The 27356-nt window shown below is 36.1% G+C and overlaps 3 protein-coding genes across 17 annotated transcripts in view; 2 read left to right on the top strand and 1 right to left on the bottom strand.

The window, feature by feature from the left end:
• Positions 1-9013, top strand: part of LOC129801922 (uncharacterized) — a 75647-nt gene extending 66634 nt beyond the window's left edge. For 7 of the 11 annotated variants that reach the window (XM_055847395.1, XM_055847397.1, XM_055847396.1 and 4 more), the window contains 4 exons: positions 2693-2854; positions 3187-3312; positions 3383-3423; positions 8159-9013. In XM_055847395.1, the coding sequence (XP_055703370.1) occupies positions 2693-2854; positions 3187-3312; positions 3383-3423; positions 8159-8588 (759 nt within the window). In that variant the 3' untranslated portion in view covers positions 8589-9013. Of the gene's footprint in view, positions 1-2692; positions 2855-3186; positions 3313-3382; positions 3424-7600; positions 8086-8158 lie in introns of all 11 variants that reach the window. The other 4 variants (XM_055847393.1, XM_055847391.1, XR_008751742.1 and 1 more) reach the window with 3 other exon arrangements.
• Positions 9014-13034: 4021 nt separating this feature from the next.
• On the bottom strand, positions 13035-26299 carry LOC129801924 (probable E3 ubiquitin-protein ligase HERC4). 4 transcript variants are annotated; one of them, XM_055847399.1, is made up of 8 exons: positions 26057-26299; positions 25901-25994; positions 25657-25837; positions 21258-22066; positions 21049-21197; positions 18253-18514; positions 17571-18155; positions 13035-14255 (listed from the first exon to the last, which is right to left on the bottom strand). In XM_055847399.1, exons 2-8 carry the CDS (start codon positions 25967-25969, stop codon positions 13146-13148), a joined length of 3165 nt encoding a protein of 1054 aa, XP_055703374.1. In that variant the 5' UTR covers positions 25970-25994; positions 26057-26299; the 3' UTR covers positions 13035-13145. The 4 variants fall into 4 exon arrangements, with proteins under 4 accessions (XP_055703374.1, XP_055703377.1, XP_055703375.1 ...); XM_055847402.1 differs by having other exon boundaries at positions 25672-25837; XM_055847400.1 differs by having other exon boundaries at positions 25901-25991; positions 26057-26287.
• A 132-nt stretch (positions 26300-26431) lies between these two features.
• LOC129801925 (integral membrane protein GPR155) overlaps positions 26432-27356 on the top strand; it is a 31635-nt gene continuing 30710 nt past the window's right edge. Inside the window, exons 1-2 of one of the 2 annotated variants that reach the window (XM_055847404.1) lie at positions 26432-26516; positions 27115-27331. In XM_055847404.1, the coding sequence (XP_055703379.1) occupies positions 27189-27331 (143 nt within the window). In that variant the 5' untranslated portion in view covers positions 26432-26516; positions 27115-27188. Of the gene's footprint in view, positions 26627-27114; positions 27332-27356 lie in introns of both variants that reach the window. The other variant, XM_055847405.1, reaches the window with a different exon arrangement.

Genomic DNA, 27356 nt, shown 5'->3' with positions numbered 1-27356 from the left:
GTTAAGGTTATAGGTAGGGTAAATGTGCCAAATTTCGGCATAGTTACATGCAAGCGTCAAAGTTTCAAGTTTGAAATGTAATATTTTAAATACAAATTCATTTTTTTTAATTCTTTCTTCTGAAAGAGTGTTGCTGGGAACCTTGTAAAGAGTTTACCGTCTTTATTTACTCTAAAATCATTCTTAATACATTTTAAAATGAATAAAAATATAAATATAGCTTTGGTGGCCTATTTCGGCCACATTCATTCTCATAGTTCCTTGCCCTTCGGGAATTCTTCCAATATCTTTTTCACGTCATCTTGTTTGTCGAAGCCACATTTTTGGCTATTCTTTTACATTGTATAATCTTTAGAGTACGTAAAATATAAAAGTTCATGGAGATTCGAGGAATAAAAAAGGTGGCCGAAATTGCAAGCTGGCCGGAATTTGGCACACTTACCCTATCTGTTTTTCAATAAGTTCATTGTAAAATACATACGACTTGGACTAAAAATGAAAATTAATTAACTCCTAGGGTTTAAGTGTGTTTTTTTATAATTTCTTAATTCAGAAAACATATTTATCTGGTATTTTATTTAGAACAAAGTAGATCAGGTTTTAGACGTTATTATAACAATTTTGATGTCATACATAGCCCAATAAATTGTAGGGAATATAAAGATTTCTTCATCATTATCTTATTTAGCTAAGAAGTTAGTTAACAATGTGAGGTCATGTTTCATATAAGATTTCAAGTCTTTTTTTATGGAACATTATTTCAAAATTCCATGAATATTAGCAAATATTTTTTGTTTTCTTTTATTTTTTATTTTTGTATTTTTTATTTTGTATTTTTGTACTATTTTTTATTTTATTTTTGTATTTCTATTCCAAGGTTTTCCAAGCATTTCTCGGATGTGCTATTTATTTTTTTCTAATAATTACTAATTTCTTATTCCGGAGTGGCTTTTTAAATTTATTAATTATTTTAATCGGTAGTAGAGCGGTATGTGCCCAAAATGTATGCGAAAAGATGATACACGGATAGCTCTTTCTCGTGAGTTCGAGCACTCCGCAAAGCTGGAACGCTTTGCCATCTTTTTATACTAAATTTTCAACAGAACTACAGTAGGACTCCACTGGTGTCAGCCCCTACAAATTTTGAAATTCAGCCATACTTGTAAACTAAATTTGTTAAAAAAAGAAACTTAGATAATTTTTAACAAGTAAAATAGTAAATAAAACAATTAATAACTTAAAATATTGCAGAAATATATATTACAATCAGCAAATACGTTGACACTATTGGAGTCGTTATTCTGTATTTTCTTGATCTAAAACTTCAATAGGGGAGACCGGGGAGGTTTGGGACAGGGGTAGTGTGGGACAAGGCGGTTTTTTCATTAATTTTTGAAATAAATGGGATTTAACCACTTATTCAATCGTAAACAATATTAAGATGTATCTTGACTAAAAGAATGAATATCCTTAGTTTTATTGTGTTTATTCTATGAACACTTTCTTAAAAATTGATAAAAATTGTATTTTTTGAATTCTAAGTTTTACTCTTTGTATTTTATATCAGCGATATATTATCATGGGCACATATTTTTATAAAAGTTTTAGAGATTATACGCTCTTGTTTTTTACTTAAAAGTTTTAAATACCAAAACTACCCGCGGAGATATTTAGAACACCTGAAAGGGGATGAATGGGACGTTGATTTTCGACAAGATTGTAGGTGGCGTGCAATATTTTATTGTCAAAATGGAGAGTAATGCCCAGTTTCTACTGGAAATCTACCTCTTGTGCAAACTTTACCAGTTGAGCAGTTGTTTACAGGGACAATTAAACCATCAATGTCTTGGGAATCAATAATTTACTCTCCAGAGGATATTCGACCTTTACTCAATCCTATTAAAAACTATTATCTCGAAAATTTCTCGAGCAATATCCCAAACATTTTTATTTCTATTAAAAAATATTTTTTATCTATAGTACTTAAAATTAATTAACGTGCTCCAATAATGCAAATTATGCGAGAAAAAATGCGTCCCAAACATCCCCTTTTGCGTCCCATACTACCCCACATCGCATCGGGGAGGTTTGGGACAAAGCGTCAAGTTAAATGTTTTATCTTCTCCAAGAAAACTCAGTTATTTTCAAAGTTTTTTTTTGGAAGTTTTTTGGAATACTGTGTCAAAGTCAAAACATGAAAAGTGACCCAAACCTCCCCGGTCTCCCCTATACTAAAGAGGTGATCCACTTCTTGCGCTATGCGGAATTAAATAGTTAGATTAGAATCAACCACACCGATATAGCATTAACTATAAGTAATGGTCATACCTGATCAATATAAAATAAGTCAATCTGATCAATAAAAGAACAATAACTTATTGGATATAGGAAGCATTTCATTTGATATTTTTGGTATTAGGATAAGTCTTAAAACAGGCATTAATTATACAACGCTTAAGTTTTTACAATGTCGGGGGCCCAAACTTACATAATCTCACATTTAAAATTAACTTCTAAGGTAAATTTGATGGCACCGTAGATGACCCGTCAGTCGGTTGCATCAACAATTATCGTATCTGCTTTTTAAATGCAGAAACGACAATGGTCGATGCAACCGACGATATTAGTAAAACGATTTTATTTGTTTTTTACTTCAATTATTTTAATGTTTTTTCGCTTTACTTCTTTCTAGGGCGAACCTCTCAACTCATTTGAACACAACAATGGGCAGATCTTCGCTTCCTGCGCACCAGACAGTAACCTAGGCAGCCTCTCGAGTCTCCAGAGTGAATCAGCATCCGAAGATCCTCGTCAGGAAATGGCGGAACTGAGAAGACAGGTGGTTTTCCTTCAGGTATTAGCACGATTTCTGTTTAGTTTTCTTTTATTTATCTTTCCATCTCACCATAAGATTTTTAATGTCAGAGCAACATTTCACGCAGCCAAGAGGCACACTAATTGACAATCTTCTCTTTCCCCAAAATACCAAAATAGTCCCCAAATTGAAAATTTGCAATTACACTTTTACCGATAATCGCACACGTAAGAATTATATAGCGAATTTACGTTTGTTTTTTACACCGTGCATGAACCTTTTTTGCCTCTAGGAGGAAAAAAGACTTTAAAAATTTTTATATGGTTCAAAAACTTAAGATATATTTTTTATCTACCTCATCTCATCCGTAGACTGAACTCGATGATAGAGACAGAACGATAAAGATTCAGAAGAACATAATTGCCAAGTATGAGGCGGAAAAACTAAAGAGCAGAAATAATGCTAATACAGTAGAAAGTGCTACGCAAACTGAAAGGGTAAAAACATTAAACTAATTTAAATTCTTCATTTATTGCAAACAAAAATTAATTTTCCAATCTGTTACAGGTTAAACCAATTTCAACTGTAGCACAAGATCAAATATCTAGGTAAGTTTGAACAATTTTCTAATTTCATTAAAATCCAATTGATATGATTTTTTCATCAGATCGAGATCTTGTATTGCAATTTTCACTCGAATTCGTCATTTTCATCTTTTTCCTTCATTCACCCAAATTCCTTATCAACAATCCTTCAGCTACTTTACATCAATCTCTAGAAGATTGATCATAAATTTTTCATCACATTGGTGCCTTGAGAAAATTTCAACACTCATTGGAAACATTAGAACATTTCTTTCTAGAATTCCATTTAATTTTTAATAATTTTACACGCATTATTTCAAAATAAACATTTTTCATTTGGTCGTTTTACGGAGGATGAAGGTTACATAATTATACAGTAAAACAGTGATAGAAAGTTTTCCTCAATCGATAAAGTTTTGATGACGAAATTTTCGAATAGTTGTGTTAAGAATCATTAATTTCAGTGTTAAAATAAAATCTTAGGTCTATTCGAGCGCAAATTTCTATTAACCCTCGAGCGGACTGCAAAGACCACTGAGGACATAAGAGGATGATTTTCAACGAGGAAATACTTCTTTTGTTCTACCAAATATTCAATAAACTTCCTTAATTCGGAATTAGGATAAGATGGGGTGATTCAGAATCATGTCTATTTTGTAATTTTGAAAATTTCTCAGTAATTTCAGTTGATCAAAGAGAAAAGAAAACGAAAAAGTTGGGGAAAACGCGCTACCTTCGGACGACTCAAGCTTCGAACAACACAATTTTTTTCTGACTAAGTTATGAAAATATAATATTATAATAGGTAAAATTCATTAAAAACAAATTTAAGAAAATGAAGTGTTCGAAGCTTGAGTCGTCCGAAGGTAGCACGCTTTCTCCTAATTGTTTAAACGTTTCTATTTTTAAATAAAATAAAACCTTCGTTGAAATGAACTGTTCCGTCAACGACGACTGATATTAATTCTTTGAAGACGAAGGACAGTTGCCTAACAAATAAAAGAACATATCCAAATAAATCTTTCAATGGATTCAAATGTTTTTATTTACGAGACATTTTAATCATCAAACACTTTTTGATTATCGTGAACGAAGAAAGTTTACTAACTTCCGTTGACAAATAAAATTTATTAAACATTACATTATATTGCTATATTCTCTAAAAGCTCTTTTCTTGTTATAGTTTAAGGGAAGTGCATCTTACAAGAATTCCGTTACGTTTTTGAAAATATTGTTAAAATTTTAGTACAGTAGACTCTCACTCAATCGGCTCATTTTCAATCGGGCGAAAAATTTTGTTGACAATTTTCACATTTAATTATGAAGCTAATTTGCTCAAATTCACTGTAGTTCTTCCTATTTTATCGTCATTCTTTATAATTGAGCGCCTTTTGTGGAATTTACAAAGGCTTTGACGCCCAAACCTATCGATAGACCGGATTACATTTCGCCCCAAATGCCTATTTGAGAGAGAGTCTACTGTAGTGAGAAAAATATCGTCTATACTCCCCAAATGATCAAATTTGAGAAACTCTACTATAATTGCAACAGCACTGACATATAAGGCGTATCTTGAGAATTATGAGAATAAACTCCTCCAGGATCCGTCAGCGGTGACAAAATATTCACATTTTCCTTTATTGAAAGGCTAATCAGGACGTATCCGGAAGGAGTTTATCTCCCTAATTCTCAATATAATTTGGATATCCAAAAAAATGGATTTCAGTTAACTTCAGTTCATAGGCGGCACTTTGGTCAAAAGGTTAAAAATTGGTCAGGATAATGTTAATTGTCGGCGACAATTAGATGCCGAGATGAAAGCAAAAGAGATGTGTAAATTTTGTTAAAGAATAAAGACATTGACTACAACGTAAAATTTTGAATTGATCTTGCAATTGAAGGGTCATTTAAATAAGTCTTTAACTAGGGTAAATTAAGCTAATTCAAAACCTGTTCCAATTGGAAACTTTTCGCTACTCCAAATGGAAACATCATTTTTTTCTATGATAAATACAGTATTAAATTTTTATTTATATATTTTCTATACCTAAGTTTCATTATTTAGTTAATTTTGCTCCAAATGAAGCGAAAATCAATTTATATTCACAAATTTGTATTTATAAATTTCTCAGGAAAATTAAAACTGTACCTTTTCACCATCGAATTTTTCATCAATCGACCATGTTTTCTAATGAAAAACACAATAGGGTGATTATGTTCTTTATTCGTTTTTTTTTTAAATTTAAATACGTAATATTTCTGGCGAAATCATGTGAAATTAAGTGTTAATCTATACTGTCAACGGTACGTGAAGTTTTTAAATGAAATAATTACCTATTTCGTGAGCAAAAAGGGTTTTTCTAAAGTATCTGTAGAGGAAACACTGGAAATATGATTTTTTTAAGAGATTTTCTTGTTGTCTCAGATGGATAAGGAGAAAAGAGCGGGAATAAGAACAAATCCTACACTCAAGAGCAATTTAACTCTTTCCGGACCGCAGCATATGCTGCAAGCCAATTTCACAATTTTTAATCAAAAATATCTAAGCTCAAGAATTAATTGAGGTCCTACAAAAAATATCTTACATTTGAACATCCTCATAGCTTGTAATCATCCACAAGAATAGGATTTTTATCAACTCTGAATAATTAAAAAAACATTGTTTTTCATAGAAAATGCATATGCTTCTTTGGGTACTACAGTCCCAAAAGAGACGAAAGAGTTAACAAGGTTTTTGAAGCCTTTCGTCGCGGTTTTACTTACATTTCTTGTCTCCAATTAGGAAATTTCCCTTGTCTCCATTTGGATTAATTTGTTTCCAATTGCAGCACTTTGCACTTGTGTATTTTTCTTATATTTAAGAAGTTTTAAATTATATTTAAAGAATATTCACAAAACAGTAACATTCTAGAAGAGTCAAAGAGCAAATTTATGTAATTTTCGTCAGAAAAAAATGAACTTAATGTCTTGAATCTTCTGTCAAAATTAAAGCATTTGGAAACGGTTTTGAATTAGGACATCTACCCTATGGATGGGAAATCAATATTTAACTTAATATTTAACTTAAATCCTGTACATTTTTTATGAATTAAAAGAATTTCTTAAGAATTCTATTATTTATAATTCTCACGATAAGATTTTACTCCATATAAAGTTTTGCGAAATGTTAAACAAGTAGCGGAAAGCACTCTCCTTTCGAACGTTCATGCCTTTGAATAATGTGAGATCATTTATGTTTCAAAAAAAATGACCTAAGAAAATAAAAGAAAATTCACATTATTCGAAGACATGAACGTTCAAAGGGAGAGTACTTTTCCCTACGCTCAGCGAATGGATTTTAAGAGGCAGATCAGCTGATCGGCACCAATATGCGTCACTTTGATCGACCGAACTGATAACAACTTGTCGAAACACGACTGACAAAAAAATTAATTAGACGGTCTCTTTAGGACAAAATTAATGCTTGAATTGACTTTTAAAAATCTCCAAAGATTAACAAAACGAAGGTTTTGACATTTTTATTGTTAGTGACATTTTATTACATTTTCATTGACAAATCTTTCTGATCCTCAATGTGATTTTTTGGGTTTCTCGATGCAGTTTTTAGGTTTTTTCGGGTTTCTCGAAATATTTCTTGAGTAATTAGTACGGAATTCTCTGGTGTCTTAATATGAGCCACCCCTTTACCAAAACCGGCTAAGAATTCTAGAATTGCTATTATGTCGTATATAGCCGTTTAAAATCGATTCGGTTATGTACCATCTGCGACTTTCTTATAAAGCAGAGGTGTGCAAGAACCATCTGAAACTGAGCAAACGTCAAATGAAACTTGTCAATGGTCAAAACGCTATCTGAACAAATTTATTTTGACGTTTATTCGGTTGATTCGGTTTCAAACGGTTCTTGCACACCGCTGCTTTATAACAGTCGGAGATGGTACATAATCGAATCGATTTTAAACGGCTATATACGACATAAGAAATTCTAGATGTAAATTCTGATATAAAGATATAGTTGTTAGTTGACAAACATGTCAAATATTCGAATTTAAATATTCAAACTAATTTAAACAGTAAATTATCTAGCTTTTCATCCTCCTCTGCGACATTATTCATAACTCCAACTAACATTCTCAATTGATGCTGCTAACCGGATGCATTACGTTTCCCCAAATCCCTGAATTTGCCGGACAATGGTGCAGGATTCACTTTGGCCAGGTACTTTTGTGTGATTGCCTGATCGCAATAGTAGTTTTGTGTGCCATAAACATCCTTTGCATCCTCCACGTGCTTCACACGTGTTTGGGTCCTTGTTTGTAAAGATTTAAAAAAAAATCACAAAATACAATAATTGCGGTGGCCTTCGAGAGCTTTGATCTCGCATGATATTTTGCATGACTTTAGGGATGTCTTATTCTATTTTTGGAAAGTTTTTCAAAATATATATATTTTTTTGTGGAGGAAAACAGAGGCTCTAAGAAGCAAAGGAATTGAATAATGTGATAGGAATAGAAAATTTGGAAAGTGTGATTTGAAATAATTATGTTTTTCTTTTGATGAATTTTAAACTAAAGAGATTGTCAAGTTTGTAATGAAATTAGCTTGAAATAATTTCTAATGTATAACAAAAATATATCAAATCAATATATTCAATTAATTTTTCATGCGGCTCTTGAAGATGTCAGAGGTTGATCCCTTAAGAGTGCTCTAAGCTAGAGAAACTGAATTTCTGAATGACTTTGTGTTTTTCGTCCTTCTAGAACTGAATCAAATGGAATGTCCCAGAATTCTCAGCGTTGCATCACCACAACCACTTCCATCTCCTTCAAGAGCCCCACAAAATGCAACTCCGTGAAACCAGTCAAAACAACTCCAATTGGAAATGTGACTAACATGGCCAATTCTCAGAAGTACGTGAGAAGTTTCAGCGTGGATGATGGTCTGGCGGGAAAATGTAGTGCAAATAAAAATGGGCGAATCTCTTCGGGGCCTCTATCCCTGCCCATGGTCAATGGTAATCGTAAAATTCCCATTTTAACCTCGACTGTGAAGAATCCACATGCCAGAGTTCCACGATCTTCACTATCATCATCTCGCAGTGACTCAGTCAACAGTAGTTCGTCGAGTCTCAACGAGAATACAGATAGAAAATCCCTCCCCGTGAAAATTCTCACGTCTGTAGCCAAGTGAGGAGAGGTCTAGTAGAGGCTTTTATTTTACATTGTGATACAAGACAGCCCCCCATGAGGAGCCTGGGATTGGGAGTGGAGAAAACAAATATCTTCCACTCCAAAGAGAACTCAATACTGAATCACAGTTAATACAAATTGCTATAGCATTTATAAATTATTTAGATGAGATATATTGAAGTAATTGTTAGTTAAATTAATATATATATTTTTAATAGTTTTAAGCTTTTTCCTCAAGGACTATTATTCTTCCCTCCTTTTTATTTATATTGATAAAAGACATTTAAAAAAACACCTTTTCACCGTAGATTAAATTCTTGTTTCCCTTCCATTTCTGTCAAAGTTAGAGCTCTGCATAATGTATTTATCGAGAATGTATAAATTCTTCAGTTCAAAATATAAACTCAAATAATACTTAAGCTGAAACCGATTGTTTTTCTTTATTTTTATTCACTGAGTCCTCTTTGTATTTCTCTGCCTCTGGAATTTTTATAACTTTTACTAGAAAGTAAAAGGGACTTTCCTACGAAGCTTTAATTTTCGCAAAAGCCTGTCCAATGCCTGCCAAGAGCTGAGCGTAGACTAATATTTGTGCAAAAGGCAACTAGCTTCCACAACTTCCAGCACCTAGCCAGATTCCCCGGAGAGGCCCAAGTTCACACGTCGTGCTTCTCTGACGTTCGAGACCGGACGGACTCTTTCGACTGCTCAAATACTGACAAAGATCAAGAAAACAATCACACCGGAACGGCTTTGAAGCATCCCAGGAAGAGATTTGAATAGTTACGTGTGTAACAGCCAAGATTTTTGCAAATGTATACAATTCATTGGAAATTGTTATACATTTGAAAATGCGGACATTAAGAAACTGCTCAGTTTTATGATGTGTGCTACAGCCACCTTGCATTGTCCGACTTTCGATGTGTCCGACTTTCAACACTGTCCGGCTTTTTATCAAATTGCAAGTAAGTGATTGTCTTCAAAAACTTAATTCAGAATTACTTTGAACTGAACTCAGGTTCTCATGCTCTTATTTTGAGTATCATCGATCGCATTTACTTCTGTACCCAGGGTGGCTGCAAGTTCCCTTTAAGACATACGCGAAATAAGTCTCCTACCATCTGTCAATTTCATCTGACACTGCGACTGAGAAATTGTCATTCTCACCAACTTCGTAAGTTTTGCACGAATGTCGAGCTCCCCCAGAAGCACCCACAGTCCGTCTTTGTTAATTGTATCATAAGCCTGTCTGAAGTCAACAAATAACTAACAGCCCGGAGCCTTCTCGTCTCGGTGGTGCTAGTTAGGTTGAGAGCCTCTTTATACAACTTACACAGAATGTTTTTATAATTGATAAAGCGGTTACGGAGTTACATATTTGAATAATGATGAGATCATGCTGGCCAATAACTTGTAAGGGCTATGTGTGATGAGAAGATTCATTCATTGATTTTCTATCGCTTAACAGCCCACGTTTGTCGATCCTCCGCCACTTCAGGAAGATGTTTGGGTTCGATCCCAAGGCGTTCCAAGGCAAAATTCTGAATTTGATTCAGCCACCTTGTGCTAGGTCTGCCTCGAGATCGAAGCCTTCTCACAATGGCTTGCATAGCTTTTCTGGGGAATCTTTCTTCATTCATGCGTTGAACATGTCCATACCATCGAAGTTGTGATCTCTCGACCCGAAGAAGCATCTCATAGACTCTTAGTTCCTCACGAGCGGCTACATTCCTCACTCGATCTCGACGAGTGATTCCCTTAACCGCCCGGAGGTATCTCATCTCGGCAGCTTGCACTCGCGATCTTACCCTTTCGGTCATTACCCAAATCTCATGACCATAGGTGAGAATAGGAATGAACACAGCTTTGAAAACCGATCATTTAGCCGATCGACTAAGCTCGACCTTCCTCAGCACGCTTCTGCCAAGCTCCCTCATAACTGCAGAAGCTTGACCGATTCGCGACGATAGTTCGGTGTGAAACCTATACCATCACTCGTGAATAACACCCCAAGATACTTGAACTTCTCCACCCTTGTCAATGCTTCTCCATCAACATGTATGGTGCATTTCACAGGCTGTTGAGAAATCACCATTACCTCCGACTTTTTGTCGTTCATCTTCATACCTGTTTCGGCACAAACATTTACAAATCGGTCAAGTGCGCGCTGAAGCTCTTCTTCGAAAGATCCAAGAAGAACCAAATCATCTGCATAGAGGAGATGGCTCACCCTGAAATCCCCAATACGAATCGCATTCCGCCACCGACTGCGTTCCATAATCTTATCTGTGTATAGTATGAACAACAATAATGATAGAACACACCCCAGGCGGAGTCCAACACCCACCTGAAAACCTTCCGACTTGGATCCGTTTACACGAACACAAGTATTACAGTCTCTGTACGTCTGTACAATGACTGAATGGCTCCTACCAATTCTTCATCCAGTCCGTACTCGTGCAGTACATCCCAAAGTTGTTCTCTCGGTACTCGGTCATATGCTTTTTCCAAATCTATGAAACAAGCATAGAGTGGAATTGCATACTCCCAAGCCTTTTCGACAATCATCCTCAGGGTAAAAAGCTGATCCGTGGTGCTTCTACCAGGCCTGAAACCACATTGTTCCTCACCCAGTCTGGGTTCGACTATTTCTCGGCATCTTCTCTCAAGGACTTTGGCATACACTTTGCCAGGCAAACTCAGAAGGGAAATTCCCCTATAATTGGAGCAATCTTTCCTGTTTCCCTTCTAGAATATAGGTACAATGACCCCAACTTGCCAGTCTGGTGCTCTCCCACTTTTCCAAGCCACCTTAAAGACACGCGTGAGCCAACTGACCCCCGCTATACCCAAAAGTTTCAGCATTTCGGGATGTATTTCGTCAATTCCTGCAGCTTTTCCATCCTTCAATTTACTAATTGCATACAGGACTTCACTCTCTGAAGGACTACTTTCTTCCCTGCCTTTACTCGTGGGTACGTCATCATCAGTGCCTTGATGCGGATTAAGCAATTCTGAGAAGTATTCCTTCCAGCGACTTAAGACCTCTTCCTCTTTGGTCAAAAGAGTTCCTTCCTTGGATGGAATTGCTCTTCTTCCCTCGGAGTCTTCGGACTGTTTGCCAGAAAGTTTTGTATGCCATCCTGTAGTCAAGCTCCAGCTTTTCACCGAACTTTTTCCACGCCTCCTCTCTAACTGCAAGCTTTGCAGCCTTTCGCGCTTCAACGTAACGATCACGAGACTCAGAATCCTTAGGCCGGCTTCAGACCTAAGGTTTAGCCCAGTTCCCAATGGTCTCGAAATTTAAAATAGCAACCAATTATATTGGTTTTTCAAAATTCATTGGATCACTTGCCCATGTTGATCAATCTTGAGTGATAAATTTCCAAAAAATCTTGATTATGAAGAAATTAGAGAAGTTAAGCCATATGGCTAAGCCTTAGGTCTGAGGTCCGTATTACGTTGTATGTACAACTTGTAAGCCTTCTTTTTCTCTCCAACGGCTTCTTTTACTCCCATTGTGTTCCACCAAGATGACCATTTCACGTTGTTCGTCACATTAATGCGCTTCACGCCACAAGATTCTGTAGCCGAGGCCAAAATGGCTGTTTGGAAGCAGGCCCATTCAGCCTCTATGTCAGAAGGAGACTGTGGAATTTGTTCAAACCTTCCCTGTATGCCCTTCACAAATTTTTCCTCAACGGTCTTTCTTCTTGAGACTCTCCCACCTAATGCATTAAAGCACTTTGCTCTTACTCTTAGGTAGAGCGGGAGGGTCTTCGTTGAGGTTAATTTTTGCGAAGAGCAGGTGGTGATCAGTTGACAGTTCAGCACTACGAAAAACTCGAACGTCTTGGACAATTCTTCTATCAACACCGGGAACAAGGACAAAGTCAATTATTGACTTAAGTCCTCGTGTTGTGTCTTCCCAGTGTAACAGTGGGGCTCAACTCAACTCAAACACGTGCGTCTTCTTCAGCAATCTCAACTCAACTGTATTTCAACTGACAGTTATACACTGTTAGAAATTCACCACGTCACACCCAGGTGTATTTGTGAATATTCTTGTGCTGGAAAAAGGTATTCATGATTGAATAACCTTTGATTGCACAGAAATCCAGCAACATTTTACCGTTCGGGTTCTCACTCTTATCCCCGTTCTTCCCAATCACACCCCTCCATGTCTCAGAGTCAACACCAACATGGGAATTGAAATCCCCAAACAACACAACAGAATCCGCTTCAGCAGATGCCTTATTCAGGACTTCCTCCACTTCATCTGGATTTTTATTCTCATTCAAATTAACCTTGCTGAAAGGCAACAACTGAAAAGTAATGCGATGCCAAACAGAATCTCAGGAAATTATAGAATCAACTACTTACCGTCAAGTACATCGAATGATGCATCAATCTGAGTAAAATGATGATTAAATTGAAAGACTTCACCCTCCATGAAAATAATTCTTTAATTTGTTCAGTTATTTGTCAGTGAATATCATCTTAGCAAATCTTCATTCTGCACAAAATGGTAATAGTTACCTACATCGTCCCGTTGTCTTCAGACCAAACTGAAGCCCTGAGTCTGTTGAATGGCCTGCAGGAGTTTGTATTTCAGTTTCTCCTTGGTCTTGTACTTCGGTAAATCCAACAAATTGAAGCACGTATGAGCCACGGGCAGAAAACGATCATCAGGTGTTGGTTGAATGTAGATTTTAATGGCTTTCATGCCTTGAATTGGTACACGACTAGATCCAGTGAGATAGAGCAAAAAGTTCTTCTTGTCATTGAGACTGAGCTCATGAAACACCTCCCAGAACCACTGAACCGTTTGATCACTAGACGAATATCCATTCCTATATTCTGCCGTCTCTTGCAATGCAAACCAATCGTAATTCTCATTGCCCACAACCATTGCCATCAGTTCGCGTGACGTAAACAATCCTAAAATTCTACCTCCACAAACTTTCTGAAATCCCATATCAAATCCCTCAAAATGCATCTTGACACTCTCACTAAAGACATAGTCAATGTAGAGATCAACAAATTCCTGTTTTGTCTCTTGCGTCACCATAATATTCCGTCCATTGGGCTTCAAATCAACCGTTCGCTGCTCCCCAAAAATCTCCTCAGTAATTGAGAATGTCACTAGAAAAACATCCTCAAAATCCGCTCCTTCATAAGCCAGCATCTCCTCCATTGAAGCAGCCACCGTTGGACTCAGATCCTTCAAATCAGACAAATCTACAACCTCCCTGAGAATCTTCTTGTACAGCCCCAACGGGAAGGGTAAGTCAATAATAGTGAAATTGTAAATGGCCAGACCACAGAGAATCCCAATAAGTGTGTACATATTGACACTCTCAAAGGATGCATTGGAGAACCAAATGTACCTCGAATCCTCGTACTCCTTAAACATACCATACTTTGGATCCAAAATCTCCTTGAGCAACAGCATAAAGAATTCTTTCTGCACCCCACCAGCATCCTCAGCTTCCTCTCCACGGAACTTTATCCGTAGAGGTCTCTTGAATTCATTCGCATTGTAACGACTCAATTCGTCGATAGTGTCCTGAACGAGATTATTCCGGGTAACATTGAGTGTCATGAATGGATTCAGAGATTGTGGTGCCCCTGCCATCATTTGCATGAAAATATCAGTAGTGGCACTCTGGGAAAAGATTTTACACTTAATTTACTGTTTTCCGTAATGAATGATCAATTCCCGAAGAAGCAGTCCATAAATTCTTAAATAAAGCCTGCAAGTTTCACTAGAAAAAAAATAGCCACGCCCCCTTTAAAATCTATGGCAAATTTGAGATTCTATTAGCAATTTCCAATATATAACACTTTTATAATATGCCATAACAAAACCAGTAGAAGACATGAAAAGAACAATAGAAATTATGCCGATGAATCTAAATAGTATAACCTATAAAATAGTATAGCCTATAAAAATTAGGTCCGCCCTTTTTAGGACTTGCAAAATAAAAACAAAAATTACCTAGTGGAAAGGCTCATAATTTTGTGCAATTTCTTATTTTGGACACTTTGAGGATAAAATTGGACACTAAAAATAAATTGATTAAAATGATGGATTTTTATTCCAATATTTGATGAATAATGAATTCTATCTAAATATTTGTTCTTTTTGGAAGGTTTTAACACTAAATACGTTAAATTTTGAATATGATTTGAGTTAAAATTGCTTTGTTGAAAATTCAGTGTGAGCAATTGCTTACGAGAAATATGACAGAACTTCGTGTTTACTTCAGTCCTATTTAGCTGTGATGAAGTACTAACAATGTTTCTTCGCTTTTTTTTTTGAGTGATATTATTGAACATTCATTGAAAATTGTGTTGATTCACGTTAGTGGTGATTTTTACATTTGACCTGAAGTGAGATTTGCCTTGTAAATTAGATTTTTCGTGTGAAAAATGGGAAATTTTTTAAGACATTTATTAGTGAGGTGATACTCCTTATTTTGGACAGGTGTTTTTTTCACGATATTTCGTGAATTTTTAGCTTTTATGATGACTAGGTTGGACAAATGCCTGGAGAAACAAAGAAGCATCATCTCTACGAACGAGATGTAGTGAGAAAAGCCTTGAAAGGCTCCCGGAAAAGCCAGAGAATGAGCGAATCCGCACATACTTGGAGTACCGAAGTCAACTCATTTTAATGAATGATATGGAAAGTTTCCGGGCTTCTGTGACATTCTACGTTTCCCTTACATGAACAGGAAGAGGACTTGGTAAGATTGGTTCATCAAATGAAGAACAATGGGCATCCTGTTGAGGCGGATTAGCTGTCCAAATTTACAGCCAAATTGTCCAAATTAATAAACAAGTTGTCCAAAATAAGAGCCAAATTCACCTCTACATATCAATTCATTTTTAAACGTATTAAAAGTAATTTTAGTAAAAATAAGACGATAAATAGCTTGCTAAGTTTCTAAACAAACCTTCTGAAAAGACAGTAACAAAAAAAGCCAATTATTATTGAAAATATCGCACTTCAAACTTGAAACATCGATGCTTATAAGCAGACTGGACAAAATTATGAGCCCTTACCCTATCATTCTACTTTGTGTATTTTATTTAAAGCATTTGAAAAAAGTAAAAATGTGAATTTTAGAAGCAAATAGTTTCAACATTTTTTTTTATATTTTTGCATTTTTCGCCTAAACTAAAAGAGAAAATGAAGAACGGATGGTATTTTTGAGTTTATTGAATCGTAATTAATCTAGAAAAAATTATCACACTACATTTTTTGCATATTTAAAAATTGGCCGTTAGAGGGTTAAGTTAAAATGATTGATAAATTTGAAATAAAAAACCATTTCGAAATAAGAAATTGCTTAATAAAAGTAGGTTTTAGAGAATATTTTAGCACGAGTAACAAGCATACGAACAAATAAAAAAGTAAATCCGAAAAAGGTAACTAGCGGAGACTGGGGCAAAAAGTTACAAATCGAAAATATCAAAATTCAATATCTTCCAAGATAAATAAGATACCGGCTTAATTTTATTTCCATAGATAACTTCCATAGATCTTCTTCGATGTTGTATGTTTCTTAGAATTCAAACAAGGAATTTAGAAAATAAAAAATATCAAAATTTGAAATATTTTCCTTGAAGAATATATCAATTATTACCTAATTATTATTCAAAATTTATGCACTGATGATTATTTCCCAAATGATTTGGATTCTTTGAATACGAATCCGCTATCTATTTTAGAATTTTACAAAGATTCTTCTCTCAAGAAATCTTTTTATTAAGAACAACCACTTGGGGTAAAAAGTAACAAAAGTTATGGAGCAAAAAGTAAGAAAAACCGAAACAATTTATGATATCTCACAGCAAAAAAACATCAATGCCATGTCCCGCCGCTTGTTGTTTGCATTGGTCAAATGATTTGCAGTCATTTGTGTGTGTGTGTGTGTTTGTTTTTTTTTTCAAAATAGCTTGAAAAGCGTTTTTATGGTTCAGATAGAAAAAACGGTGTTTTACAAAGGCATAGAATATAGAAGAATAAATTTCCTATGAAAATTTGTTATCTAGGTTGTTTTTTTTTTAATTTACGGAATCCCGTAACAAAGCGAATCAAAATATGATAATATCCCATGTATGGTACTATTTGCCCCAGCATTTTTGAGAATGGTCACAAAATTACCTTTTAGAAAACGGCTCGATAAATATATTTCCTTACAAAATAGAGGAGAACTACTTTCACAAAGTTGTAGAGCGGTAAATTTCCTATAAAACTGCGCTAATTAGAAATTTCTGGGGCGTTCGAGTAGTTTGTAAAAAAATAAAATACTCGTTTTGTTACTTTTTGCCCCAGTCTTCCCTAATGACTATAAATCCGATGCAGTCAGGTTGATAATTTCAAGATCTTTCAAAAAATAATTCAAATTTAAGCAAATCGATTGAAAAAAAGGTTCTCCAAAGTGGTTAAACTTTGCTCTTCGAAAATTCGACATCGAAATGATTTTCGAACGTAGGTGCCCAAGGACAAAATATTCGCCTTGACTACCTCTCTAAAATATATTTGAAAATTAATGAAATCATAGCAGTCGTTTTCGAAATGAACCAAAAACATGATTTTGGAGGTAAAAGAAAAGAGACTGTCCTAGATAATGTTGATTTATGGGGGATCGTCGAAGACTGGAAGTTGATATCTCTTACCGTTTGGACTATAGCCGTGTCACAAGTACAAAGAAAAGTTGATTATGTAACTGCGTTCTCTTTGATTACAAGCAGTAAAAAATAAGTTCATTTGCGAGAAAATGTAAAAAATAATATAATTCTTTTCGAAGTTAAGATAAACAATTCTGTGGAGGGGTCACTTAAATATCTCAAATTGATATCTCAAACCGTTCAAACTCTAAACAGGGACAAGGATCAAAATATTCACTTTTAAAAGTAATATAAGCGGAAGAATTTATGGACTAACTTTATAATTTCTGAATAAACTTACCTGCATTGCATTGTGCATCTGGATTCTTTGATCCGTCTCCAACAGAAGCGTCTTGGCGGCCACATCAAAAATGAATGGATAGGAACAGAGATGGAAAGAGGTAGAATCCTTATCGTGTAGCCACATCAAGTAGTCCTTCTGAATATCAACAGTTTCGTGTAGTTCATTCACATAGAACACATCGCAGGGCACCTTTTCAGTGCGATATTTATGATTTGACACAAAGAGATTGAGCATCAAATTGAGAGCCATATGGAGATTCTTCTCATACCCAATCACCAGGCGACTACTGGCATCCTGGCGATACTGAAAGTTCACAATGTACGTCACGACGCCCTTGAAGCACTCAATCAATCGCTCAAAGTACTCAACTGACTGTTCTGACCACCATTTGTGAACAATCCTGGCTGGACACTGCGGCAAACGCAGAACAGCCTGACTGAAGGGCGTATGGAGTTTTTGGTAATTTTTTGAGTTGATAAACTCATGATAGAGTGGGAGAACCAAGTAAATACGCAAGGTTTCCACATCCGGTGGTTTAGATTTTAGACTCTGTATCAAATCCGTGGTAATTGACTCCCAAATCTAACCAGAGAAAAAAAAAAGAAAGATTGTTTTTGTTTCCCTTTAAACGATCTTACACGAGAGCAATTGTATTTTTTTTAGCACTTTTGCTACTCACCAAATTCTTTATGCTCTCATTCTCAACTTTGCGTATATACTCAAAGGCATTCTCAGCTATTGCTACATCTACACCATGATTTTTGGACGTGCACGGTGTATGTTCTTCGGTTTCTTTAAGGAATGAAGCATTAAGGCAAGCTTGATTCTTGAATATCACTTCTAATGTTGATATAACATCCAGATCAACGTTGCTGTCTTTTGGTAAATCACTAAATGAACTTGCCAATTCGAGCGAGAGTTGGCAAATTTGAGTTTTTGCGCTGGAAATGCCAAAAGAATATCTTTGAAATACTTCAACTAACTCACGTAATCCAGATAATACGATAAGCTGCAAACATTGTAATATTTCTTGAAAAGAGATGGAAAAGCGTCCAAGTTTTGCGGAATACTCGTAACTTAAATTACATGGTAAAAACTTTTGGACACTGACCAAAATATTGGAACAAGTTTTCCTTGGAACAAAACTTTTTGGAATCAATTTGTACCTAGAGAAGATATTTGTTTGTTCCAAAAAGTTTTCTTTACAGTTTTGTTACGAAATATTAGTTAACAATTCTGTTAGAGATTTCTTTTGGGACCGTTTTGATACGGTGAAATGTCTGCAAATATGTGTTGATTTCGTTTTATACAATTTTGTTCCTGAAATTTGGAACAGAATTTGTTGCACTCGCCGGTTTTGTTGCCACTGTCAGGAACAAATTGGTACATATTTTTTATAACAATATTATTCCTACATCTGTAATATATTTGTTCCAAAAATTTTCAGTGTCCGTGGACGAGGTAATTTTTGGAACGAAATTGTTACTCATATGGGGAATCTTTTTGTTCCCATTGTCTAGATCTAGAACATATTTATGTAAAAGCTTTCGTCTTACAGTTAAGGCCTATACTTCAGTCGAAAGTTCATAACACTGAGGAAAAAAAAAGAGGGTGCGATTAGCTTTTTTTCCTCATAACTTTAACACTTCGTCGGTTGCGTCTACCTCTGTCGTATCTGCATTTGTTTTGTATCTGCATTTGGTGCAAGCTACAATACAGACGTCCCCTCTTGCGTGAAATGCTGACACAAAAGAAATGCAGATACGACAGAGGTAGACGCAACCGACGACTTCTTAGGTGTAAAAATATATCAAATTTTTTTAATGTTAATTTTACACCTTCCTAAGGGTAAAATTAACATGGAAAAGGGTAACTTTAACCCCTAATACACCTAAAAAGGGTAATATTTACACCGATTTTGGATCAATACTGCAGGGTAAAATTAACATTTCCGGAATGTTAATTTTACAGATCAGATGGACAAACAGAAGTTTATGTCAAAAAATGGGTACCCGGTGTTGGAAAGTAGAAATCATCGAAAGATCAAAAAGGAATAATAAAGTATCCCAACTTTGCAGAATACTCGAACTTGTCACTTTTCTGATATGTCATAAAAATTGCTTGCGTATTACAATACACTCTTGCCTATTCGACCCAAAAACTTTCTGATGTCAAATATATCAGTTTAATTTAAAAACTTGATATAATTGATGTCCGATCCGGATTGATCCAAAAACAGAATGACTTTTGACTTTCGGGACTTTACCATTCGATATTTTGGCATTCAGTATTTCGGTTTTCGGGATTTTAGCGTTTTAGATATTTCCCATTTGCTATTTTCGCTGTTCGGGTTTTCTTTTGCATTCGAAATTTTGGTGATAATGATTTTGGATTTTCAGAATTGGACCACTTCAAGATTTTGACTTACGGGATTTTATTCTTTTCGAAATTTTGATTTTTCGGGATTTTGGATTTTTCCGGAATTTGGCTTTTCGGGATTTTAGCTCTCCGTGATTTTGGCTTCTCGGGATTTTGGAATTTAAGATTTTGGCTTTTCGCGATTCCGAACAATTCAAAATTTTGGCTTTCGAAGTTTTACCTCTTCCGGATTTCGGCTTTTCGGGATTTTGGTTTTCGTGATTTTGGATTTTTCCGGAATTTGGCTTTTCGGGATTTTTCCCTTTGGGATTTTTTCTCTCCGGGATTTTCGCTTCTCAAGGTTTTGGAATTTAAGATTTTGGCTTTTCGCGATTCCGACCAATTGAAAATTTTAGCTTTCGAAATTTTATCTCTTCCGGATTTCGTCTTTTCGGGATTTTGGTTTTTCGGGATTCAGGATTTCGACCCATTTAGGATTTCGATCAATTGAAAATTTTTTTGGCTTTCAGAATTTTGGTTTTTGGAATTTTGGCGTTCGGGATTATGGCTGTCACGATTGTGACGATCGGGATTTTAACTCATTAAGGATTACGATCAATTCGGATTTTGGCTTTTCGGTAGTTTGTCAGTCGGGATTCTTCCTTTTTTGGGATTTTGTCTTCGTGGAATTTTGACATTCATGATTTTGACTTTTCTGGATTTCGACCAATTCAAGATTTTGGCTTTCGAGATTGAGACGTTCGGAAATTTGGCTTTTCATGATTTCGAACAATTGAAGATTGTGACTTTCGGGGTTTTATTTCTTCCTGATTTTAACTTTTCAGGATTTTGTCGTTCGGGATTCTAACTTTTCGGGATTGTCTTCGTGGGATTTTGGTGTTCATGATTTTCACTTTTCTGGATTTCGACCAATCCAAGATTTTGGCTTTCGAGATTGAGATGTTCGGGAATTTGGCTCCTTCGGGATTTTGACTCATTCGAAATTTTGATCAATTCCGAATTTTGGCTTTTCGAGATTTTGACCTATTTCGAATTTTGGCTTCTCGAAAAACCCAAAATCGTAAATCTTCGTTTATAAAAGTCAAATCAAACTTACTCATAAATGCGTGAATCATAAGATGGGATGTTGCTGAATTTCTCTACTGCAGACACGATGCAATGGTCCCCACCGGAAAAGATCCTCCTGACTTTCATGCTAGGTCCTCCAATACCTCCCTCATCCTCCATCAGTCCACTTGGAGATATCTGCAAAGAGAATTACCATGAAGAGTTCCAAGGAGAGCGACGATGCTCTGATCTACTTACCCAGGGTCCAATGACAACTTGTGGAATTGAAACATTTCTAGGTTTCGACATACCCAACTGACCAGAGTGCCCTAGCCCAAAGCCATAAACTCTCCCTCTGGACGGCACAAAAGCCAGCGTATGTTTCCTGCCACAGGACACTTGGGTAATTGTACTGCCGGCCAGTTCAAGCACCATTCTGGGCGTAATCTCGTTGTTATTGACTCCATGCCCTAATTGCCCATTCGTGCCCAGTCCACACGTAAACACTCGTCCATCGGCCGTGAGGAAGACCGAGAAGTCATCCCCACAGGCAATATGACGCACTCCTAGGCTTCTCAGGCCACGGATCTGCTGAGGATAGGCATGATGGGAGTCATCATTGAGACCCAATTGGCCAAAATTGTTCTTTCCCCACGCAAAAACTGCCCCCGAAGTCGACACTGCGAAGCTGTGATTGCTGCCGCAGCAGATAAAGGCAATTGGGATGCCACTCAGAGCTTCCACCAGTGCTGGCTTGGAAACCTTCTCTGTGCCAGGTCCAAGGCCCAACTGACCAAAATTATTGGCACCCCAGGCAAATATTTCGCCGCTATTCGTAAGGGCTAAGCAGTGAAAGTGCCCACAGACGATCTGTACCACATGTTTCGTACTCAGGCTACGGACAATTCGCGGAGTGGCCTGAATGGCTCCCAGGAGCTCATTGCCCAATTGTCCATGAGTATCTGATCCCCATGTAAACACCTGACCCCACTCATTGAGGGCCATGGAGTGAGTGGCTCCGCTAGAGACTTGGGTGATTGTATAGTTCTCCAGGGAACTGATAAATTCTGCAAACAGATATCTCTCTAAAATCCAGGAATCTCTGAATCAATATTCGAGGTTTCGAAATTGATGGCAGGAATTGGAGTAATGGGAAGAAGGAATTGAAAGCCCTATTGCCCTTTTCCAAAAATATTATGGTAAGTGTACCAAATTCCGGCCAGCTTGCAATTCCGGCCACATTTTTTTATTCCTCGGATTTCCATAAATTTTTAGTTTTTGCATACTCTAGAGATTATAGAATGCAAAAAATAACAAAAAATGTAGCTTCGAGAAACAAAAATCTGTGAAAAAGATATTGGAAGAATTCCCGAAGGGCAAGGAACTATGAGAATGAAGGTGGCCGAAATAGGGCACCAAAGCTATGTCTATATTTTTATTCATTTTAAAATGTATTACGAATGATTTTAGAGTAAAAAAGACGGTAAACTCTTTACAAGGTTCCAAGCAACACTCTTTAAGAAGAAAAAATAAAAAAAATCAATTTGTATTTAAAATATTCCATTTCAAACTTGAGACTTGGCGCTTGCATTCAACTATGCCGAAATTTGGCACACTTACCCTAATGAAAACTGTGAAAACACATTGACATAGAATTTACGTGTTGACATGATATACTCAGTCCCGGCATTATGCACTTCGGGATTATGCCCCTGACGGAATTATGCACATACAATTATGCAAATTTACCTACACTTGGGAGTCAATATATGAAATATGCTTAAATGTATACTATGTTGCGACGTGGGAAATTTGAAAATATTGTGCTTCTTTTGCAGAATAAAACTTTAATTTTTTTATTAAGGTAAAAATTTTAAATATTCTGACAATTTATTGAAGAACTCTGGCTAAAAAGTACTGTTTGTTAGTGCATTTCCATTAACTCTTTCGTCTCTTTTGGAACTCTGAGTACCCAAAGCAGCATATGAATATTCAGTGAAAAACAATGTTTTTTAATTATTCAGAACTGATAAAAATCCTATTCTTGTGGATGATTACAAACTATAAGGATCTCCAAATGTAAGATTTTTTTTGTAGGACCTCAATTAATTCCTGAGCTTAGATATTTTTGATTAAAAAATCGTGAAATTGGCTTGCAGCATATGCTGCGGTCCGGAAAGAGTTAACTCTTTCACTGAGAAAAAAACGGTGGTGCGATTAACTTTTTTTCATCATAAATTTAACACTTTTTAGGTGTAAAAATATATCAACATTTTTTAATGCTAATTATACACCTTTTTAAGGGTAAAACTAACATGAAAAAGGGTAACTTTAGCCTCTAATACACCTGAAATGTGTAATATTTACACCGATTTCGGATCAATACTGCAGGGTAAAATAAACATTTCCGGAATATTATTTTAACTTTTTCGGATTTCTCTCAGTGTTGGAACTTATGTCAATTTTTTTTCGAGAAAAAATCCTAGGTTCATAGTGAATATTCTTCTGAGAGAATTGTGAAAAAATAGGGAGAATAGAAAGGGGTAAAAATCGGCTAGTTGAAAAGAAAAGAGGGTAGGGGTAGACAATGAACTGATCATCTGCTCAATGGAAAATATTTTCAACAACTTAACCGGTAGAAAAAATAATTTACAAAATTTTTATTACTTTTTTTCAAGAATTTTAATATTTTGCTAATAAAAGCGACTATTCGTGAATTCCAAAATAATATCCTCACTTAAAATCGAGTATTTTGGTCATCTTACTCTACGCTCCGAGAAAGAACGGTAAGAGACATGGACTTGCGCTTTTCAGCAAATGCAATATTGGATTGAAACACTGAGCTGAAGTTAACCGAAATCCACTCGGAAAAAAGGTTTGTGTCTTGGCTCACCCGAGGGGCTGTAATCCGACAAATAGTGTGTGTCTGATGAATAAGCCTTTCCGTTGTTTTTCCATGCAAAAAAAACCCAATCTCAAGGAAACTAAATTTAACGATAAGTATACTTTTTTGTTATTTCCTAGTTAATTTTCTTTTGATTCACTCTCTTTTTCATTTTATTTGTTTAGCAATCACTTTACAGTAGACTCTCGCTCAATCGGCTCTTTTTCAATCGGGCGAAAAATTTTGTTGTCAATTTACACGTTTAATTATGAAGCAAATTTGCTCAAATTCGCTGTAGTTCCTCTTATGTTATCATGATTCTTTATAATTGAGCGCATTTTGTGGAATTTACAAAGGCTTTGACGCTCAATTCTATCGCTAAACCGGATGACATTTTGCCCCATATGCCCGATTTAGAGCATTGAGTTTGAGAGTCTATCTACTGTATCTCAGATCAGATCACAGCGATACCCGAAAAATTTCGGGCGTTGATCTCAGCGACTCACTCGAAAAAAAATATTTCAACTGAAAGAAAACTAATAAATTTGTATACACTAAATTTCATTAGAATTAATTCTTTTGATTAAAAACATAATTTCTCTATTTAATTCATGCGAGTTTTCATATTTATTTGTTGAAATTATTACTTTAACGCTGATCCCAACGACTCCTGAAAAATTCTGTCGCTGATCACAGCGCCTGACCCAAAAAAGGTTGCTGTTTTATTTATTTGTCGCTGGTCACAGCGACGTGCCCAAAATAAGTTTGTTGCCTTGGCTATTTATCGCTGATCACGACTGGCCCGAAAAAAGTTACAGTGCCCGCTCTCTAATCCGGATCGGCGTAATCCTGACGAGTTATCGACGGTTACATTTAAAATAATTTTGAGGTCATATATTCAGTATTCAGCGGTCGGTGTGTTCAGCAATAAAAATGAATTCCTGTGTTGTTTTTGTTTAATAAATGAAGTATAATAGCACAGAATTCTCTAATTTATGCCTTTTTAATTTTCTTTAAAAGTTTTATTCTAATTCTACAAAAAAAAAATCTTGGATTATATTTTCGAGACGTTGAACAAATTCAAAAAATCCATCCGGATTACGAAGCGGACATCTGTCATATTGTCTCCCAATCATCCGGATAACGAAGCGGGCACTGTATTTCAACTGAAAGAATTAATCTAATGCATTTTTCTACAAGGACTTACATTATAAATAATTCTTTTCATTAAAAACAGTATTTCTTTATAATTTTCCTTTCAATGTAATATCTTTTCCCTTTGTATTTGTCGAGAAGACACTTAGTCGCTGATCTCGGCAACGCACTCGAAAAAAGTTTGATGTCTTGGATGTTGGTCCCACTCGAAAATTTTGAATATTTTTAACAACCCACCCGATAAAATTAATTAATTAATTAAAAGAAATAATTCTAATCATTCTGCACAAAATTGATATATGGGAATTTAGTTAAATAATTATTTTGATTATAAACGTAAAGTCGTCTCTCAGCTCAAGTCGTAAGTGTGACTTGCGCTTCAAGAAATTATTCGTAAAAAAAACTAAAATTCCGGTTTAGTGTGTCAAAATTTAGCCTTCGCGTTTAAACTTTGAGCAAAGAGAGCTATGTCAATGTGTTTTCACCTTTTTTCGCGAGGTGCAAGAATTTTATGAATTCGCGGTGCAATGCACTTGAATAATGATTAGATATCACAAAGGAGAGGCAGGATTGGGACAGGAGAGTTAATCTTAAAATGACACAAATGAAGGCACATACTAAAGCACGACATACGTGGCCTTTTCCGGGAAGGATGATCGTGTCCCAGTTGACCAAAATCATTGCTTCCGCATGAATAAACCTTTCCCTGTTTTGTCAGAAGGAGCGTATGGGATGTCCCACACGCTGCCTGATCCAATTCTGCTCCCTCCAACCAGTGAATCTCCCTTGGCGTTAGGATCTGCAAAAAATCGCCAGGATATCACCAAGGGTTGCCTGGAAAACTCACCGGGAAATGCCTTACTATGTCCTCTTCGATTCCACCTAGCCCCAGCTCTCCATTTGCCGTACTTCCCCATCCGTATGTTGCCATTTGTCGTGAATTTAGGGATTCTCTGCTGCACGGAGAGTTGAAAGTCTAGAAAATTCTACTTTTCTGTGGGAAATTTCTCGAACTCACCTAGAATTGCATCTTTTTGATATAAATCGCACACTCCCTGTTTTTGGCTTCTGTTCACAGATAGAATATTACGGTAGATGGACAATTTTAACTCTAGCTAATTTTAAGAATGTTCTGAAATGTTTTACAAGTGGTTTTAGTGACAATTTTGGCCTATTTTAGCGATAAATGCACTTTTGTAAAAGCGGAAATTCTGAAGTGAAATTGCAATATCTTGACGTTTCTATCAGTGAGGAAATGTCCTTGGATAAATCCGATCGTCCACACATTTTCTTGGAATTTTTCTCCCATCGTGGAATTCAAATTGAAATTCAAACGGTTTTCGAAATTCGAAAACACCCAACAAAAAAGCATCGCGGTTTCCAATGGAAAGCTGAAAAGCATTCACTGGAATAAAAGTGACAAGTATGGAATTTTGCAAGTAATTTTTATTGTGATTTTCTCCATTTATTTAATAATTGTAAGTGATAGTTTTACGCTCAAATTGTACATTATTGCGTTCTGTGGTTATCCCTCTGCCAAATTATCATGGAAGATGAAAAATTGGGGTGAAATTTAGTGAGAATCAAGGTAAAACCTTGTACCTTGCTTCTGACACTTGTTTCCTACGCAGTTTTGCGATTGCAGAAAATCAATATCACATAATTAGCAACAAATCCATTCAATTCACGGCAATTGAACCACATTGTGACCTCTAAATGCTTCACAGTGTCTTTCCCAAGCAAAATTCAACCACAGAGCACGGTGACAATGATAAGGGAGGGGTCTTGCTTGTATCTCCGGAAAGTTTGAGACTCCATTGTGTGCGTTTTGTGAATGAATTTCCTCCTTTCTCGCGGAGCTTTTATGTAATTTCTCTCAATCAAGCACGGGCAGCTTTGAGCGGGAGATGAAAGAGAAATAAAAGTGAATGGGGAAAAAAGTCACAGTCAGTAAATCGCGAAAGAACGTGGCGAATGGGGGGAAAGGTTTTTGCTCAATTGCTCTCAATTGAAAGTGTGAACAGCTGTCCAAATTGTCCCCGAAAATCTCTCCTCAACGTGGTTCTGTGCTTGCAGATACCATCAGCATCATCCCAAAGATTCCACCCGAACTGACCTGAGGACAAGCATGCAAAACTGAAGGAGACAACATGGTCCTAATCAACTCCACAGATTTGCCAGATTTCTCCCCAAATCCTGTGAATATTGCCGCTCTGGGAAGCGACGATGTCGTCTTCACGATGGATAAACTCTACCCGGCTCTCCTGCAGTGCTTTGCCATCATCATCTGTGGGTGAGTTATCTCAAGAATCCAAAGA

Source organism: Phlebotomus papatasi, chromosome 2 (assembly GCF_024763615.1).
Source record: "Phlebotomus papatasi isolate M1 chromosome 2, Ppap_2.1, whole genome shotgun sequence".
NCBI classification, from domain to species: Eukaryota; Metazoa; Arthropoda; class Insecta; order Diptera; family Psychodidae; genus Phlebotomus; species Phlebotomus papatasi.
Note: the sequence above shows the minus strand (reverse complement) of the source record. Positions and strands in the feature narration are given on the sequence as shown.